The 19,510-nt window shown below is 42.9% G+C and overlaps 1 protein-coding gene across 1 annotated transcript in view; it reads left to right on the top strand.

Annotated features, from left to right (window-relative positions):
• GALNT12 (polypeptide N-acetylgalactosaminyltransferase 12) overlaps positions 1-18,474 on the top strand; it is an 83,409-nt gene extending 64,935 nt beyond the window's left edge. The window contains exons 5-10 of the mRNA XM_069730517.1: positions 380-497; positions 595-771; positions 4,446-4,577; positions 6,834-6,947; positions 8,910-9,065; positions 13,658-18,474. Of these exons, the coding sequence (XP_069586618.1) occupies positions 380-497; positions 595-771; positions 4,446-4,577; positions 6,834-6,947; positions 8,910-9,065; positions 13,658-13,795 (835 nt within the window). The 3' untranslated portion in view covers positions 13,796-18,474. The remainder of the gene's footprint in view (positions 1-379; positions 498-594; positions 772-4,445; positions 4,578-6,833; positions 6,948-8,909; positions 9,066-13,657) is intronic.
• The last annotated feature ends 1,036 nt before the right edge of the window (positions 18,475-19,510 follow it).

Here is a 19,510-nt window from a genome sequence, read left to right as displayed (position 1 = left end):
TAAGAATCTCCATTTTAACTGTAAATTTTATGAAAAAATATTTTTGTGAAATGTATATTTGTCTGTGTTTTCACATGGCCGATTCATGTACATGTGCTGCTGTGGTCATATATATATATATATATATATATATATATATATATATATATATATATATATATATATATATATATATATATATATATATATGTGTGTATAATGTCTGTGTGTGTATGTATATAATGTGCACAGTATATACACCTTGTGCTGTATTACACTGTAACATTGAATATTGATCCGTGCATTCGGTCTCTGTACAGTTAGATTTCATTTATAAAGCAAGTCATTGTCTTTTTGCATAATATGTTGCTATAATGTCTGTGATATTTCTTTTTTTTAGTTCCCCAACTATGGCTGGTGGGTTGTTCTCTGTGAGTAAGAAGTATTTTGAATATCTAGGATCTTATGATACCGGAATGGAAGTCTGGGGAGGAGAAAATCTTGAATTTTCATTCAGAGTAAGGAATACAAATTTTGCCTTAATTTCAGACCCTGTCATAAAATTTGATTTAAAAAAATAATTTTTTCTTTTACCGTCTTTTTTGTTTTTTGTAGATCTGGCAGTGTGGTGGGACACTTGAAGTTCACCCATGTTCCCACGTGGGGCATGTCTTTCCTAAACAAGCACCATACTCTCGTAGTAAAGCTTTGGCCAACAGTGTGCGAGCTGCTGAAGTTTGGATGGATGAATATAAAGAACTCTATTACCACCGAAATCCACATGCTCGCCTGGTAAGATGCCTGACATATAGGTCATGGTAAACGATTGGAGAACGTACTAATATGGACCTTGATTACATTATATTATATCTTGTTTAAAGGAAATCTGTCACCTAGTATGTTTTGCAGCATAATGCAGTGACAGAGACCCTGATTGCTGTGGGGTCACTTATTGGGTTGCTTGCTGTAGTTTTGATAACATCACTGTTATCACTAGAGGACTGGTAAACCTGCTGCAATGTAGTCCTCCAAAGTCATCAGTTCTGTATAACTGTGCCCACACCACTGAATGGCAGCTTTCTGCCTATGCATAGTGTATACAGAAATCTGGCAATCAGTGGTGTGGGCGAGGTTATAAAAAGCTCAGCATTCAGAGAACAACTGGTAGATCTGCAGCAGAAAAACCTGATTTTTATCAAAACAGCACCAAGCAGTCCAGTGAGCGAAACATCCCGAAATCAGGATCTTCGTCTCTACATCATGCTGATATCAGATGGGTTGGAAAATACTTGGTGATGGATTCCCTTTAAGCCATAAGACCATCTTCAAAGATTCTCACTCCATTAGATTTGTAATAGCTGAAACCACTGACAACCTATACCAAACGACTGAGACCATGGCATTTTGTTTTCAGATGCCGAAAAAAAAAGAAATCGACCCACTTTTCAAATAAAGAAATAAAGGTGTCTCTCTCTCTCTCTCTCTCTCTCTCTCTCTCCCCCATTTAGTAAAGAACTGTAAAGCAAAAAAAAAGCAGGACCTCACACCGACTGCAAAATTATTATTATTATTTATTATTATTATAGCGCCATTTACTCCATGGCGCTTTACATGTGAGGAGGGGTATACATAATAAAAACAAGTACAATAATCTTGAACAATACAAGTCACAACTGGTACAGGAGGAGTGAGGACCCTGCCCCCGCGAGGGCTCACAATCTACAAGGGATGGGTGAGGATACATTAGGTGAGGATAGAGCTGGTCGTGCAGTGGTTTGGTGGATCGGTGGTTACTGCAGGTTGTAGGTTTGCCGGAAGAGTTAGGTCTTCAGGTTCTTTTTGAAGGTTTCGATGGTAGGTGAGAGTCTGATATGTTGTGGTAGAGAGTTCCAGAGTAGGGGTGATGCGCGAGAGAAATCTTGTATGCGATTGTTGGAAGAGGAGATAAGAGGGGAGTAGAGAAGGAGATCTTGTGAGAATCGGAGGTTGCGTGCAGGAAAGTATCGGGAGACGAGGTCACAGATGTATGGAGGAGACAGGTTGTGGATGGCTTTGTATGCCATGGTTAGGGTTTTGTAGTGGAGTCTCTGGGCAATGGGGAGCCATTGAAGGGATTGACAGAAGGGAGAGACTGGGAAATAGCGGAGGGACAGGTGGATTAGTTAGGCAGCTGAGTTTAGAATAGATTGGAGGGGTGCGAGAGTGTTCGAGGCGAGGCCACAGAGCAGGAGGTTACAGTAGTCGAGGCGGGAGATGATGAGGGCATGGACTAGGGTTTTTGCAGATTCTTGGTTTAGGAATGTACGGATCCGTGAAATATTTTTGAGTTGAAGTCGGCAGGAAGTGGAAAGGGCTTGGATATGCGGTTTGAAGGATCAGTGTCATGGATTACCCCGAGACAGCGAGCTTGTGGGACTGGGCAGAGTGGGCAGCCATTTACTGTAATGGATAGGTTCGTTGGGAGGGTCGCGTGAGATGGGGGAAAGACAATGAATTCTGTTTTGTCCATGTTAAGTTTTAGAAATATAGCGGAGAAGAAGGATGAAATAGCGGATAGACATTGAGGGATTCTGGTTAGTAGGGTGGTGATTTCTGGTCCAGAGATGTAGATCTGTGTGTCATCAGCATAGAGATGATACTGAAAACCGTGAGATTATGAGCTGTCCCAGGCCAAAAGTGTAAATGGAGAAGAGCAGGGGCCCTAGAACTGAACCTTGCGAGACTCTGACAGATAGGGGGCGAGGTGAGGAGGTGGTTTGTGAATGGGAGACACTGAATGTCCGGGCAGTTAGGTATGACGAGATCCAGGATAGCGCCATGTCTGTGATGCCAAGGAATGAGAGGGCCTGTAGTAATAGGGAATGGTCCACTGTGTCAAAGGCAGAGGACAGGTCCAGGAAGAGGAGGATAGAGTAGTGTCGCTTGCTCTTGGCAGTTAATAGGTCATTGGTGATCTTAGTTAGGGCAGTTTCAGTGGAGTAGTGTGACCGGAAGCCTGATTGTAAGCAGTCGAAAAGGGAGCAGGAAGATAGATGGGAGGACAGTCCAAAATGGACGTGTTGTTCCAGTAGTTTTGAGGCATAGGGGAGAAGTGATATAGGGCGATAGCTAGATACAGAGGATTGGTCAAGAGAAGGCTTTTTGAGGATAGGTGTGATTGAGGCATGTTTAAAGCTTGAGGGGAAAACACCAGTTGATAGGTTGAAGAGATGGGTTAGAGTTGGGATGAAGACTGTGGCGAAGTTTGGGATGAAGTGGGAAGGGATCGGGTCAAGTGCACAGGTGGTGAGATGCGATCTTGAGAGTAAAGTGGAGAATCGATCTTCTGTAATAGTGGAGAAGTGGGTTTTGGAGGTGGAGGGCTGGGTAGTTAGGAGGAAGGGCTCTGGGGGTTGTCGACTAAAACAGTCTCTGATGTTCTCAATCTTCTGCTTGAAAAATGAGGCAAAGTCTTCAGCTGAGATGAGTGGGGAGGGAGGAGGTGCTGGGGGACGGAGGAGAGAGTTGAAGGTGTTGAATAACTGTTTAGGATTGTGAGACAATCTTTTGTATTTACGAATTAAAAAAAAAAAAACAACTCTGCATGTTTAGTATTGCTGGAAATATGCTGACCTAGACTATCCTAATTTCCTGGTCATTTTACTGCACAATGAATGCCATAAAAGCGAAACCCCAAAAACTTATTCAGAATTGCAGTTTTTTTGCAATTTCACCTCTTTGATTTTTTTTACCTGTTTTCCATGGTAAAATGAATGTTATCATTCAAAAGTACAACGTATCCTGCAAAAAACAAGTCGTCATGTGGCTATGTGGGTAGAAATTTTTTTTTTTATGACTCTTGGAAGAAGGGAAGGAAATGATGAAAGTGCAAAAATAAAAAATTGTCCACCCTTTAGTATTTAAAGGCATTGGCCACTTGTCTGACAACCCCTTTTGAATCCCTATATTTTCCCCCAGTAAAATAACAACACGTATACTTACCTTCCGGTGCCGTTCCAGCATTGTCAGCGCTTGCTCTCCCAGGGCTCTTTTGACATTGTCACGCTATCCCTGCAGCTGATCAGTGTCTGTTTCACTTTAATCTCCTACGGATGTGATTGATATCTGGTGGAAGTGAGAGGACAGCCACTGCTTTCACTTCCTCCGGATGTTTTGAATTGTCCGAAGTAGGGGAGAGTTAAGCCAGCTCTGAGTGGCCACAGGGATTACATGACATAACTAAGTCAACTAGAACAAGTGCCGACCTTCTGGAATGGTGCTGGAGATGAGGATGAGTGTTAGCGTTATTACTAGGGGTAAACATAGGCATATGCAGAAGGGGCTGTGAGAGTAGTGGACAACCCCTTTAAATACTGAGTCCGATAGACCAATGTAATAGAAAGTCTGAAGTTCAGCATCCATTATCTGAACAATCTGCTTTAAGTGCTTTTTATTCATTTTTATTATGTCCTCCTTTATTTTCCCAGGAGCCTTATGGAGATGTGACAGAGAGAATAGAGCTGAGGAACAAACTGCAGTGTAAACCTTTCAAGTGGTTTTTGGAAAATGTTTACCCCGAGCTCCATGTTCCTGAGGACACTCCAGGCTATTTTGGGATGGTAGGATTATAATCCTAATGACATTGTAGAATGGCTTCACGGCATGATGGCCATTGGTGCATAGTGTCACGATATTGTATGAAATATCATATAAGTTTAATTTCTCTTGTTAGCCCAGGCTGTGGGCTAAAACCCCTCTTCCCTTTCACTCAGGCAAGAGCTTGCCTTGTCAATGTATGTGGGGGAGTTTTATTGAAGAAAGGTATTTACGACTGGCATAGATGCAGTGGAAAGTTGTGCTAGCTAAAACCGGTCTGATTCCCTTCTGTAAATGCAAGAAGTCCTTTGTTCCATTATTGTAAGATATTGGGCCAACGATTTAGGCTAGAAAAAGGAAAGGTACATATTGTTAACATTAGTCGGCGGGTCTGTCAGCCACTCTAAACATGAGCTTCTAACTCCATCAGGTAAAAAGTATGGATTTCTCTGTAATTATGCATCACAAGTAGGACATATTTGATCTCATTAGAATGCCAATGTTAATACGAGATGAATGCTGGGTTTGTTATGACTATAACATGTTCTGTAGCGGAGTTACAGGCATTAGACAAATTTAGGTTAAATTTAGTTAAACTGAAGAGAGCGGAGGGTCTGGGTAAGCCAGCCCTGTTGGTGATGTCACAGGCTGCGGTATATAAGTTTTTGCCAGACCCCAGCAGTTAGTCTGTCTGCTGGAGCCTATGTCAGCCTGACTTGAAGAGCTGTTCCTCACCAGAGTCCTAATGCACTGGGACAGATGGAAACTCCACCAAATAGCCTGGTTGCCTGCAATTCTCTGAACACATGTAAGTGTTGATTCCTCATTTAACCCCTGTTATTTTTATAATTACCTTGTACATATTTTCAATTGTCTCATATTGTAACATCTTTATATGACTTTTTATAAACACTGCCTTAAACCTTTGACAGAGTATAATTTAATACTAGAGTCGTTCTTCCTGCTCTAAAACGTACCCTAAGTCTTCTGAAGGGAATTACCCTACTGTTTTGGGTTCGCTTCGGACCCGTTTAATCGAAGCTGGTGGCAGCATACTGTGTGCGGGCCTTTGGGTGACGTTGTAGCGACTGCGGCGTTGATAATTATTGTTCCTGCCTGAGTGGGAGTAATTTATGGCATCACTGAAGCGTGCCCAGTAGCCAGTGCATAGCAGGCAGCGTTTCTGGCGACTAATTATCCTAGGTGCAGTACCTAATCTGACCTGAGAGTAAGGGGGCGCCAGAGAGCTGCAAGTTTCAAGTGGAACTGTAAGTGGGAGATACATAAATTCCTGCAGTTCGTGGTATATTGAAGAGCAGTGGGATACCTAAAATAAGCCCCTGCTGTAAACTAAGAGGTCAATAGCCTTGTGTGTGTTTTTCATCACATTGTGGAGTGGAGGGATAACTAGGATAAGCCCCCCTGCACGTGATAGCCGTCTATTGGCCTAAAGTCACCCCGATCCGTGACGTGGGGGTGACAGTCACGGTGTGAATCGTGACACATAGTAATAAGGTTATCGCTAAGCTTGAGAAGTAACCGAGTAATGGTGAAGAATAATGGAGTAGTAGATGTAGGACAGCTTCTTCTCTTCTGATTTGTGATTATTAGACCGTGTATGGGTTGGACTTGACACTTCAGGAATTTCCTTTGATATCAGTACTTTAGTATGGAAGTTCCCAAATACTTTATCGGAGTAAAAACTGCAATTCTAGACATATTATGTACCCCCTTAAAGCCTACACTAGAAGTGTGCCTTTAATAGCTGAATTGATAGGTCAATGGTTATGATCAAGTCTTGTTCATGATCAAAGGAGATGACAAGCCAAGCGTGCACGGCTTCTATCGGATAAAGTTGTTCTCTGACTTCATGATCCTTTCATGTACGTTCATATGCCGAGTATGCCACTACTGTGAAAGTAGTTGTAACCCGGCCTACATTACAGATTAACACTTTATGTGCCAACACTTTAACATCTATTTACATTACATCAGAACACCGTTCACTTCTTACTAAATGTGATAAACCATTTGTCGATAATATGGGCTCTTTAAGGTTTAGTAAAGCTACAGAGGTTTAAATCTTGGCTATAAGACCGAGAGGGTTACATTAGAGGAAGAAAATGCACATTTTACACTACAAAACGATTTGATTTTTACATATTCAGAGGGTTTAAAAAAATGGGAAAAATAAGGACAAAAATTCTTTTTTTTAAAAAATTTTTAAGTTGTATGTAAAGCATTGAACGCTCATATATTTTCTAATTTATGATCTACAGCTTAGAAATAAGGGAATGGCCAACTTCTGCTTTGATTATAATCCTCCAAATGAGAATGATGTCACCGGACAAAAGATTATTCTGTACCCCTGCCACGGAATGGGGCAGAATCAGGTACGAGAAAAAATGCAAGAGTTGTAGATTCATGGCGACACATTCTGATTACTTTGTAAATACTTATTTATAATACGTTTATATGCTAGCAGAGTAAGGGTACCGTCACACACTGATGTCCGTCAGGTCCCTTGCCGACTGCTGGCCGTAAAGTGAAAGCAGAGCACAGCGGCTGTGCTTTCACTTTCACTTTACGGCCGGCAGTCAGTGAGTGCGGGAAGCAGACGGCAAGGGACCTGACGGACACCAGAATGTAAGTATGTGCTGTTTGTTTTTTTTTTAGTTTTACGCTTGTAACCAGGGTAAACATCGAGTTACCAAGCGCTGTCCTGCGCTTAGTAACCCGATGTTTACCCTGGTTACCCGGGGACCTCGGCATCGTTGGTCGCTGGAGAGCTGTCTGTGTGACAGCTCCCCAGCGACCACACTACGATTTACCTACGATCACGGCCAGGTCGTATCGCTGGTCGTGATCGTAGGTAAATCGTATAGCGTGACAGTACCCTTACTCGGCTTCACATGGGGCTATTTTGTGTAACTGATTGCAAAAGAAATTGCTTTCTGCTCTAATGAAGCAAAGTTGTTACCCACATAAATTTTACATCTTGCTAGTAGTGTCCAAATGAGATGTCAATTAATATTTGCGTTCATAATGTATCTATTTGTGAATATGTAGTGAACGTAAGGTCCCAGACCCTGTCTAAAACCTTCTGAAGTGTCTGATTTACCTATGTACCAAATTTGGGGAAGATTGTTCAGGAAATTTGGCCGTAAAATTAATACCTGTATTTTCCCGACTAGAAGATGTACTTTTTCCCCCCCAAAAAAGGGTGGAAAATAAGGGGTGTGTATTATAGTTGGAATACAGGCTTACCGGCAGTGGTGTGACGGCGGTAGAGGTGCGGCGGCGGCAGAGGTGCGGGGATGAGGAGGCGGTATGGCGTGAGCGGGGTCCTTTCCACAGGTGAGGTGATGCAGCAGCCCGGTAAGCAGCAGAGCCGGGTGAATCATGGCATTATCGGTCGTGGCGGCCATCTTCCTGAGGCCATGTGTGCGCAGATGGAGTGCTCTGCTTCCCTGGGCTTCAGAAAATGGCCACGGGAGGCTGCGCGTGCACAGATGGAGATTGCGGCGGCCATTTTCCTGAAGCCGAGTTCGCAGATTTAGATCTCGGCTTCAGGAAAATGGCCACCGTGATCTCCATCTGCGCACGCGCGGCCTCCCGCGGCTTTTTTCCTGAAGCCCCGGGAAGCAGAGCACTCCATCTGCGCACGCACGGCCTCAGGAAGATGGCTGCTGCCACCGATAAACGGGTAATTTGCTCTGCTGCTCACATTGGAATGGATCCCGGGCCACTGCATCACCTCACCTGTGGAAGGGACCCTGCTTACGCCATACCGCTCATTATCCCCGCACCTCTGCCGTCGCCACACCACTGCTCACTGCTGCAATCTCCCCATGGACACCTGGCCGTGGCGTCGCCCACCTAAGCAGGAAGGGACCCTGCTCAGGTGCACGCCGTACCGCATCACCCCACCTCTGCCGACACCATGCCTCCTGTGACCCTGCTCTGCCACCGCCAGCCCTCAGGTAAGATACTGTAAATTCGGACAATAAGACGGACCCCCATCTTATAAAAAATCTTTTTTCTGCAATTTTCACCCCAAATTTGAGGTGCGTCTTATGGTCCGGTGCGTCTTATAGTCCGAAAAATACGGTATTTGCTTTTGAATTTACAATTTTTTGTTGTGAATGTCGAGAATTGGGTCTTGGAGAGTCCAAAACCTTCTGTTACACCTGATAAATCTAAATATTAAACTTAGACAACATAAATTCAACTTGTATTTATGTGTGTAATTTACACAGGTAATATTTATCTGTGTAATACTGATCTAGTATTGATACATAATTTGGTATCTTGACCTGGAAATTATACATTAACGTTCCCTTTGTGTTTTTCAGTTCTTTGAATATTCGTCCTTTAATGAGATCAGGTACAACACACGACAGCCCGAGGGTTGTATAGCTATAGACCAAGGTTCTGACCAGTTGACAATGTTCTTGTGCCGGGAAAATGGGCAAAATGTGCCTGAAAATCAGAAGTTTATTTTCCGAGAGGTATGACTAAACATGTTAAATTTTCCATTCTGAGTTGATAAAGATGTACAATAACAAATTATATTGTGGTACTGTGTTAGCCAGAAAAATCGATGTGAATACTTTTCTGCTCAATGATGACAAAAGTATTCTGGGAGTGAGGCTGTGTGCACACGTTGCGTTTTTTTCGCGTTTTTTCCCGATAAAAACGCTATAAAACCGCAAAAAAAACACATACAATAAGCATCCCATCATTTAGAATGAATTCTGCATGTTTTGTGCACATGATGCGTTTTTTTCCGCAAAAAAAATGCATCGCGGTAAAAACCGCAGCATGTTCATTAATTTTCCGGTTTTTTTGCGGATTTCCCACTCCAAAATGCATTGGGAAGTGTCCGGAAAAAAACGCGTCAAAACCGCTGCAAAAACGCATGCGGTTTTCTTGGGGATTTCTTGCAGAAAATGTCCAGATTTCTCAGGAATTTTCTGCGAGAAATCCTGAACGTGTGCACATAGCCTAATACCTTTATTGGCTAACCAGAAAATAATATATGTTTGCAAGCTTTCAGAGCACAATGACTCCTTCTTCAGGCAAGATTACAAATAGATTAGTTAAGGTACCGTCACACTAGACGATATCGCTAGCGATCCGTGACGTTGCAGCGTCCTCGCTAGCGATATCGTCCAGTGTGACAGGCAGCAGCGATCAGGCCCCTGCTGTGCTGTCGCTGGTCGGGGAAGAAAGTCCAGAACTTTATTTCGTTGCTGGACTCCCCGCAGACATCGCTGAATCGGTGTGTGTGACACCGATTCAGCGATGTCTTCGCTGGTAACCAGGGTAAACATCGGGTAACTAAGCGCAGGGCCGCGCTTAGTAACCCGATGTTTACCCTGGTTACCATCGTTAAAGTAAAAAAACAAACACTACATACTTACCTACCGCTGTCTGTCCTCGGCGCTCTGCTTCTCTGGTCTGGCTGTGAGCGTCGGGCAGCCGGAAAGCAGAGCGGTGACATCACCGCTCTGCTTTCCGGCCGCTGTGCTCACAGCCAGACCAGAGAAGCAGAGCGCCGAGGACAGACAGCGGAAGGTAAGTATGTAGTGGGTTTTTTTTTTTTAACTTTTACGCTGGTAACCAGGGTAAACATCGGGTTACTAAGCGCGGCCCTGCGCTTAGTAACCCGATGTTTACCCTGGTTACCGGCATCGTTGGTCGCTGGAGAGCTGTCTGTGTGACGGCTCTCCAGCGACCAAACAGCAACGCTGCAACGATCGACATCGTTGTCGGTATCGCTGCAGCGTCGCTCAGTGTGAAGGTACCTTAAGGGGTACTTCCGTCCGTCTGTCTGTCTGTCACGGATATTCATTGGTTGCGGCCCCTGTCTGTCATGGAATCCAAGTCGCTGATTGGTCTCGCCAGCTGCCTGTCATGGCTGCCGCAACCAATCAGCGACGAGCACAGTCCAATTAGTCCTCCCTTACTCCCCTGCAGTCACAGTGCCCGCCGCCCGCTCCATACTCCCCGCAGTCAGTGTGCCCGCCGCCCGCTCCATACTCCCCGCAGTCAGTGTCGGCGCCCGCTCCGTACTCCCCGCATTCAGTGTCCCCAGCGCCCGCTCCATACTCCCCGCAGTCATTGTCCCCGGCGCCCGCACCATACTCCCCGCAGTCAGTGTCCCCGGCGCCCGCTCTATACTCCCCGCTCCATACTCCCCGCAGTCAGCGCCCGCTCCATACTCTTCTCCGGTCACCGCTCACACAGGGTTAATGCCAGTGGTAACGGACCGCGTTATGCCGCGGGTAACGCACTCCGTAACCACTGCTATTAACCCTGTGTGACCAAGTTTTTACTATTGATGCTGCCTATGCAGTATCAATAGTAAAAAGATGTAATGTTAAAAATAATAAAAAAACAAAAAACCTGCTATTCTCACCTTCTGTCGTCGGACGATGCGCTCGCACCGGCCACCATCTTCCGTTCCCAGAGATGCATTGCGAACTTACCCAGAAGACTTAGCGGTCTCATCTGGGTAATATCGCAATGCATCCTGGGAACGGAAGATGGCAGCCGCATCAGACAGCTTTGCTGGATCCCAGGGGTGAGTATATAACTATTTTTTATTTTAATTATTTTTTTTTAACAGGGATATGGTGCACACACTGCTAAATACTGCGTGAGCAGTGTTATATACCTACGTGTCTGGGCAATATGCTACGTGACTGGGCAATATACTACGTGGCTGGGCAATATACTACGTGGCTGGGCAATATACTACGTGGCTGGGCAATATACTACGTGGCTGGGCAATATACTACGTGGCTGGGCAATATACTACGTGGCTGGGCAATATACTACGTGACTGGGCAATATACTACGTGACTGGGCAATATACTACGCGACTGGGCAATATACTACGCGACTGGGCAATATACTACGCGACTGGGCAATATACTACGTGACTGGGCAATATAATACGTGACTGGGCAATATACTACGTGACTGGGCAATATACTACGTGACTGGGCAATATACTACGTGACTGGGCAATATACTACGTGGCTCTGTGCTGAATACTACGTCGCTGGGCAATATACTACGTCGCTGGGCAATATACTACGTGACTGGGCAATATACTACGTGACTGGGCAATATACTGCGTGGCTCTGTGCTGTATACTACGTGGCTGGGCAATATACTACGTGGCTGGGCAATATACTACGTGGCTGGGCAATATACTACGTGGCTGGGCAATATACTACGTGGCTGGGCAATATACTACGTGGCTGGGCAATAAACTACGTGGCTGGGCAATACACTACGTGGCTGGGCAATACACTACGTGGCTGGGCAATACACTACGTGGCTGGGCAATATACTACGTGGCTGGGCAATATACTACGTGGCTGGGCAATATACTACGTGGCTGGGCAATATACTACGCGGCTGGGCAATATACTACGCGGTTGGGCAATATACTACATGGGCTGGGCAATATACTACGTGGACATGCATATTCTAGAATACCCGATGCGTTAGAATCGGGCCACCATCTAGTAGGAGATAAGTGGTAGTTCTGGGAATATGTCTTTCACATACAACCCCCACATGAGCATCATAAGGAATATTTGTGCTGATCTCCAACCCATAACAAAGGGTTTAATTCACAGGAGGATACTTAAATGAGGGGAGAGTACTTCCCTAATACAAAGAACACATCTAGGGGGTTTTAACTAATAGGGGAAGAAAATGTAAACTATGCATTTATCACTTTGCACTCCAGTCACCGATGTGCCCCTTACTTTGACTTGGGCCACTTGGAATGAGCCACAATGGGGATCTGTTAGGCTATGTGCACATGTTGCGGATTGGGGTGCAGAATTTTCCGCACAAAATCCCCATCTCCTGGCAGAAAACGCAGGTGCGGATTTGCAGCGAATTTTGTGCTTTTTTGTTGCGGAATTGATGCAGGTTTTGTGCATATTTTCTGCAGTTTTTACCCCTGCGGATTTCTATAATGGAAGGGGTCAGAAACGCTGCAGTTCCGCACAGAAGAAGTAGCATGCTGCTACTTTTGATCCGCAGCGGTTTTCATGTGGATTTTTCTGCACCATTAGCACACCTTTTTTTTTCCAATTAATTTACATTGTACTGTAAATCACTGTGGGGAACTGCAGCGTTTCTGCGTGGAAAAATCCGCTGCGGATCCGCAGTAATTCCACATTGTGTGCACATAGCCTTACAGTTTTGTTGAAAATGGGGGAAGCTTTTCTGGCGTTGAGAATGTATTCTTGTGGTCCTGATGGTGTCTTCTTTTCAATCCTGTCACTGGTGATGATTGCCCGGGGTTGTAGCATGGGCACTGGTCCCAACAGATGCAGGGCAGAAGGAGGGGCAGATTCTTCCCTCAGCGGTGAGAATTCTTGTACTATCGGGGCCTGGGAGACGGTTCCAAAACAGTTCACGGTGGTCTGTTTGGTCTGCTGAGTTGCACCGGTATCCCTCACACACACCTTGCCTTCCCCAGGCAGCACCGTCGGCCAGGGCAGTTGTGTCAGCGTCGTCGGCCGAGTTCACAGTCTTGTCAAGGACCTTGATGTAGGCGGGGACAGCACTACATGCGGCCTGTCAGCAGGACCCCATCGGTCAGCTCCTGTCAGCTCGCCCTCTCGTTTCCAGCTCCCCTTAGCTCTGCCCCCTCGCCTCACAGCAGAAATTACCTCACACCACTCACCGCACTCGGCATTCCCGCCTCGACAGTTTGAATTTCTGCGCATGCATTTTCTGCCTGCTTAGCCATGCCCCCCTGAGCACAGGGAACATCCTGTTACTCTAAGCGCTCCCCACTGTAACTGAGGTGACAGACCCGACAGTTCAGAGCCCGTTATGGATGAGACAAGCCTGGCTTGCTGCTTCTCCTTACAACTACATAACTGGACGGACGGATGGATGACAAAATTATATTACTATGTAATTCATTTGTACCTAGAAAAAAACGCACTCCATAAGAAATCTATGTGAACAAGAAATCTGTACTCGCACATATATCCAGAATAACTTTTTTAGATGAAAATGTCGTCTGCTTATCTCAACTAATGTCTCTTGTCATTTACAGGATGGCACGTTGCTGCACCAGCAAACACAAAAGTGTGTTCAAGCTGAGAAAAACCCCAACATGGGGAACGCTGCACCTGTGTTGAGACCATGTTCTAACTCCGACCTTCAGAAATGGTTTTTCCAGGAAAGAAACTGATCTAATCCATTGTAGACTGGTGCTTGTCCCCTCCAGGGGGGAGGATCATCGTTTTCCCGCCTTCAGTCAGCAACTGATGTCTTTAACAAATACTTGTCACAAATCTCCAGAATAGGAACTCTGCCGGGATCTTTGCGACTGTTCCTGTTCTTCTATATTGACGTGCCTTATAGGATTATGGGTGGTGAAATGGTAATCTCTATAAGAATGAAATGCAGATTTCAGACTCTGGTGTAGGAGGAAGAAGGTGAAATTTTGGGTGTAAACAATGGGAAATCAAACTGGATTATTTATGTGATTCTTTGTTTTAAATGACTTTTAAATTGTTTTCAAACATTTATTTCCTTGGTTGCTGGTCTAACCACTTTTTATTTCTTGCTGTCCTTGCGTGTTTCTTATTTGGCTGACTGCTCAGGGTTGAGTAATGTGGCATGTTTTATATGGCACAGGACGGACTGAGTGGTGTTTACTTAAATAGGTCCAGGTAGACCGATTTATTTGCTGTAATTTTAAATTCTTGTATAACTTAATCTTAATTTTGCTGCAAAAAGCTTATTAATGTATTGTGAAGAACAACATACATGCGATTTGTTAGTGCGTATTCTTTATAAGACAGCTAGTGCTTTTTGCACACGGTAATAGATGAAAACTCTGCAAAAACATACTCATTGAAGATTGTACTTAAAATGAAATTGTTGTTTTTAAAGAGTTCTTTTTTTATTTTATTTTTTCCTTTTTTTTTAAATTCAGTTTTAGATTATTTTAATGTATCTACACATCGACATTTATTTACATTAGTTTCTAAAAATTATCACTTAAAGTGTGACTGTCATTATAAAGTGCAATTGTTGGCCGTATAGTGGGAGTCCAGGTCCTTAGACCCCAACTAAATGCATTAAACACCGCTCTAATATGCATAGCTCTTACAGTTGTGCTCAAAAGTTTACATACCCCTGCAGAATTTTTGCTTTCTTGGCCTATTTTCAGAGAATTTGAATGATAACACCAACATTTTGTTCCACTCATGGTTAGTGGTTGGGTGAAGCCATTTATTGTGAAACTACTGTGTTTTTCTTTTTAAACCATAATGACAATCTAAAACATCCAAATGACCCCAATCAAAAGTTTACATACCCTGGTGATTTTGGCCTGATAACATGCACAAAAGTTGACACAAATGGGTTTGAACGGCTACTAAAGGTAACATCCTCGCCTGTGACCTGTTTGTGCTTGTAATCAGTGTGTGTGCATAAAAGCTGAGTGAGTTTTTGGGATCCAGACAGACTCTTGCATCTTTTATCCAGCCACTAACGTTTCTGGATTGTGAGTCATGGAGAAAGGAAAAGAATTGTGGGTCTATGGGTAAAGGTAGTTGAACTATATAAAACAGGAAAGGGATACAAAAAGATATCCAAGGAATTGATAATGCCAGCCAGCAGCATTCAAACTGTGATTAACAATTGGAAAATCAGGGGCTCTGTGAAACAAAATCACAGTCAGGTAGACCAACAAAAATGTTGTCTACAACTGCCAGGAAAATTGTTTGGGATGCAAAAAACCCCCCACAAATAACATCAGCTGAAATACAGGACTTTCTGAAAACTAGCGATGCACAATAAGGAGGCACCTGAAGAAAAATGGGCTGCATAGACGAGTCGCCAGAAGAAAGCCATTACTGCGCAAATGCTACAAAGTATCTTGTCTACAACACGCAAAACAGTACAGAGACAAGCCTCAACACTTCTGGAACAAGGTAATTTGGAGTGATGAGACCAAAATTGAACTTTTTGGCCACAACCATACGTTACATTTGGAGAGAGGTCAACAAGGCCTATGATGAAAGAACACCATTCCTACTGTAAAGCTTTGAGGTGGATCACTGATGTTTTGGAGATGTGTGAGCTTCAAAGGCACAGGAAACTTGGTCAGTTGAAGGAAATATGAATGCAGCACATTATCAGCAAATTCTGGAGGCAAATTTGCACCCATCAGCCCCGAAGCTGCGCATGGGAAGTACTTGGACGTTCCAACATGACAACAATCCAAAACACAAGGCCAAGTTGACCTGCCATTGGCTACAGCAGAACAAAGTGAAGGTTCTGGAGTGACCATCTCAGTCTGCTGACCTCAATATCATTGAGCCACTCTGGGGAGATCTCAACCGCACAGTAAGAGCCCAGGAATTTACAGAAACTGGAGGCTTTTTGCCAAGAAGAGGGGGCAGCTTTACCTTCTGAGTAAATAAAGAACCTCATTCACAACTACCACAAAAGACTTCAAGCTGTCATTAATGTTAGAGGGGGCAACACACGGTATTAAGAAATGGGGTATATGAACTTTTGATCAGGGTCATTTGGATGTTTTGGGTTGTCATTATGGTTTAAAAAGTGAAAACGCAGTAGTTTGACAATAAATAGCTTCATCTAACCACTAACCAGAAGTGTCTAAAAAGTTTTGGTGTTATCATTCATATTCTCTGAAAAAAGGCCAAGAGAGCAAAAATTCTGCCGGGGTATGTAAACTTTTGGGTACAACTGTATATGCAGACCGCAAACAAAGTGATGTACTGGCTCAATAATATTTCAATAGTTCTGTATACCAAGCTGTGAGATGGAGTGTAGAGTGGACCACCCCTGAACTTACTATTGAGCCCAATCACCTCTGTATGCATGGTGCACTTAAGAGCTGTATTTTAGGGGGGTCTCAAGATATGGACACCCACAGATTGGCAGCTATTTGTGTTATCAATTATATATGTAAAATTTGTATACTTACCGTAGTTACTTTAAGTAAAATAATATAACACAAAGAAAAGCAATGGAATAGTGAAATTGTCAGGTATCTTTATATATCTCATTTGATTAAAAAAGCAGCACTCCAACATTTTTATTTATGTTTTCATCTTGACTGGTGTTCCCTGCACCTAGTAATATACCTTCTGTGAACGGCGCCACTCCAGTCATCTTCTGCAGGTTGTAAGCTCCAGTGTTTGCTGGGTGAGCTGGAAGTCACTGCTCAATGTAAGTCTATGAGAGCCAGAACGAGGTTCTCATTGACTTATATTGAAAGCTTATGACTTCCAGTCAGTCAGAAGTTGCGGTCACAAAATGGCAGTTCAGAACCAGAGTGGTGCTGGGAACAGCCTAAGATGGCTACTAGTAAGTATTTTACAAGGGTTAGGGAACTTGGATTACTGACATCACTTCAGTACTAAAATAACAAAAAAAAACCTCTGGACTTGCACTTTAAAATAAAATATCAAAATGGGATGCGAGTAGACATTGACTTCTTCCAAACTAATGAATGTAGTCTCTAAACTAAAATTTGCACCCTGCTCATCAGTCATAAATTCAGTGTGAGATGAACAACGCTGTATATACTCTGATAACAATTATAAGGCCACGTTCACACGTTCAGTATGTGGTCAGTATTTTACATCAGTATTTGTAAGCCAGGAGTTGGTGAAAAGTGCAGAAGTGGTGACGTGTTCCTATTATACTTTTCCTCTGACTGTTCCACTCCTGGTTTTGGCTTACAAATACTGATGTAAAATTCTGACCAAATACTGCTAGTGTGAATATGGCCTAAAACAGGCACTACATAAAGGTTTGTGCACCTTCCACGGAGTTCAATAGTAGCAAGTTGCTGAACAAAACACGAGCTTAAAGATACATTTCTGGCCACGTATATCTGTATTATTGCACGCATAGGGCATCAGTGAGGGGAGAGTGCGGCAGAATACAGTGACCTCTGGGGCTGTACAGATGTCATTGTATTGCGTAGCACTAGGAAAGGGTTTACCGCTGAGGGTCCGAGCACTTGCTGGATTGAGACCACCATGACTCTCGAGACCTAATTTGTATTTGTAACAAAGTTCATTCATGAAAAGTATATAGTGAACAAGTGAGGACTAGAGCTTTACTACCTTACTCAGCTCTGCAATTACGGTCCAAATCTACTTTGCAATTACTTTTGTAAACATACGGTTGATATAGATCGTTTTACAGTTATTAATTTAAGTTTTTTTGTTTACCTTTTAATTCACAAGTGTACACTGTGCTCATTCTAATCCTTACTTCTGGTGTTCAACTTGATTATTGGACTAAAATCATAGAGACTTGGGGAGCTTAAATGCCAGTATGTTGTTCTGGTTCTTTCATTTATTTTTTGTTATGTTCCGCTCTTGCTGGAAAGAGTGGAGACTATATTCCGTATCTACAGCTCAGGGCTGTGCCTATAGGCATTCATCACTTTGTATGCGGGGATCAAAAGTGTTTGTTACAGCTTGATGAAATTTTGACTAATATGGAAACCATCAAAGTACTGTAGCAATAGTTTTTATAAAAATATATTTTTCATGTAATTGTAGGACATTATCGATGTTTTGAATCACAATGCATGTACATTTTGGAGTTTAGTATTCTTCTTTATGTATAATGCTTAACTAATCATTTTCTTCTCCCTTTTTTATGATTAAGACAGGGAAGTTCAACTATTTTGTAATGAAAAAATAAAGATTCTTGATTTGTTTATTATTTATATGTTGGGAAAAATCTGTATTTCTAGTGAAAAGAATAGAAAATATTTTTTATATCCACACAGAATTTTTATGATTATTTTGTCTGAAAGCACAATTACAATAAAGCCTGAGTTGAATAAAGTTCTGTTTGGAAATTAAATCTTTGTATCATATTGTGACCAAACTACGATAGATGCGTAACCGTACAGTTTTTATATCTTCAGGTGAGGAAGAAATAACTTGTCAAGTTTACAAATTAAGGCGGTGAAACCGCATTATAGAGAATGTAAAAGAGTATAACACTGAGTATTTGAGGTTAGTCCATAGTTCATATAAGAGCATTACAAGATTTTTACTCAGCAACCTAAAAAGGTTTACAGCCCAAGGTGAAGAAGCTGAGATGTTTTATATATATATATCTAAAAAAAATAGGGGGAACACTAAAATCCCACATCCTACACCATGTTCCAAATTATTATGCAAACTACCTTTTTCTCGGATATTTCTAAATGGTCGGTGTAAATGACAGTCAGTCTAATAAAAGTCATCACGCGTTAGACTATACATCAAATTTTATTGAAGAAACCTCCCAATGATAACAGTATAATCTCCAAACTTAATAAAAACTCAAAATGCACTGTTCCAAATTATTAGGCACAATAGAATTTCTAAACATTTGATATGTTTTAAAGAACTGAAAATGCTCATTTGTGAAATTTGCAGCATTAGGAGGTCACATTCACTGAACAAAACAGCTATTTAACTTCAAAACATCCTAACAGGCCAAGTTACATGTTAACATAGGAACCTTCACAATTCTTGCATCCATTGAACTTGTGAGTTTTTGGAGAGCTTCTGCTTGTATTTCTTTGCATGAAGTCAGAATAGCCTCCAAGAGCTGCTGTTTTGATGTGAACTGCCACCCACCCTCATAGATCTTTTGCTTGATGATACTCCAAAGGTTCTCTATAGGGTTGAGGTCAGGGGAAGATGGTGGCCACACCATGCGTTTATCTCCTTTTATGCCCATAGCAGCCAATGACTCCACTATTCTTTGCAGCATGAGATGGTGCATTGTCATGCATGAAGATGATTTTGCTCCTGAAGTCACGTTTCTGCTTTTTATACCATGGAAAAAAGTTGTCAGTCAGAAACTCTAAATACTTTGCAGAGGTCATTTTCACACCTTCAGGAAC

The sequence above is a fragment of the Ranitomeya imitator genome, chromosome 6, assembly GCF_032444005.1.
Source record: "Ranitomeya imitator isolate aRanImi1 chromosome 6, aRanImi1.pri, whole genome shotgun sequence".
NCBI lineage: Eukaryota > Metazoa > Chordata > Amphibia > Anura > Dendrobatidae > Ranitomeya > Ranitomeya imitator.
This window is presented reverse-complemented; position numbering and strand designations above follow the sequence as displayed.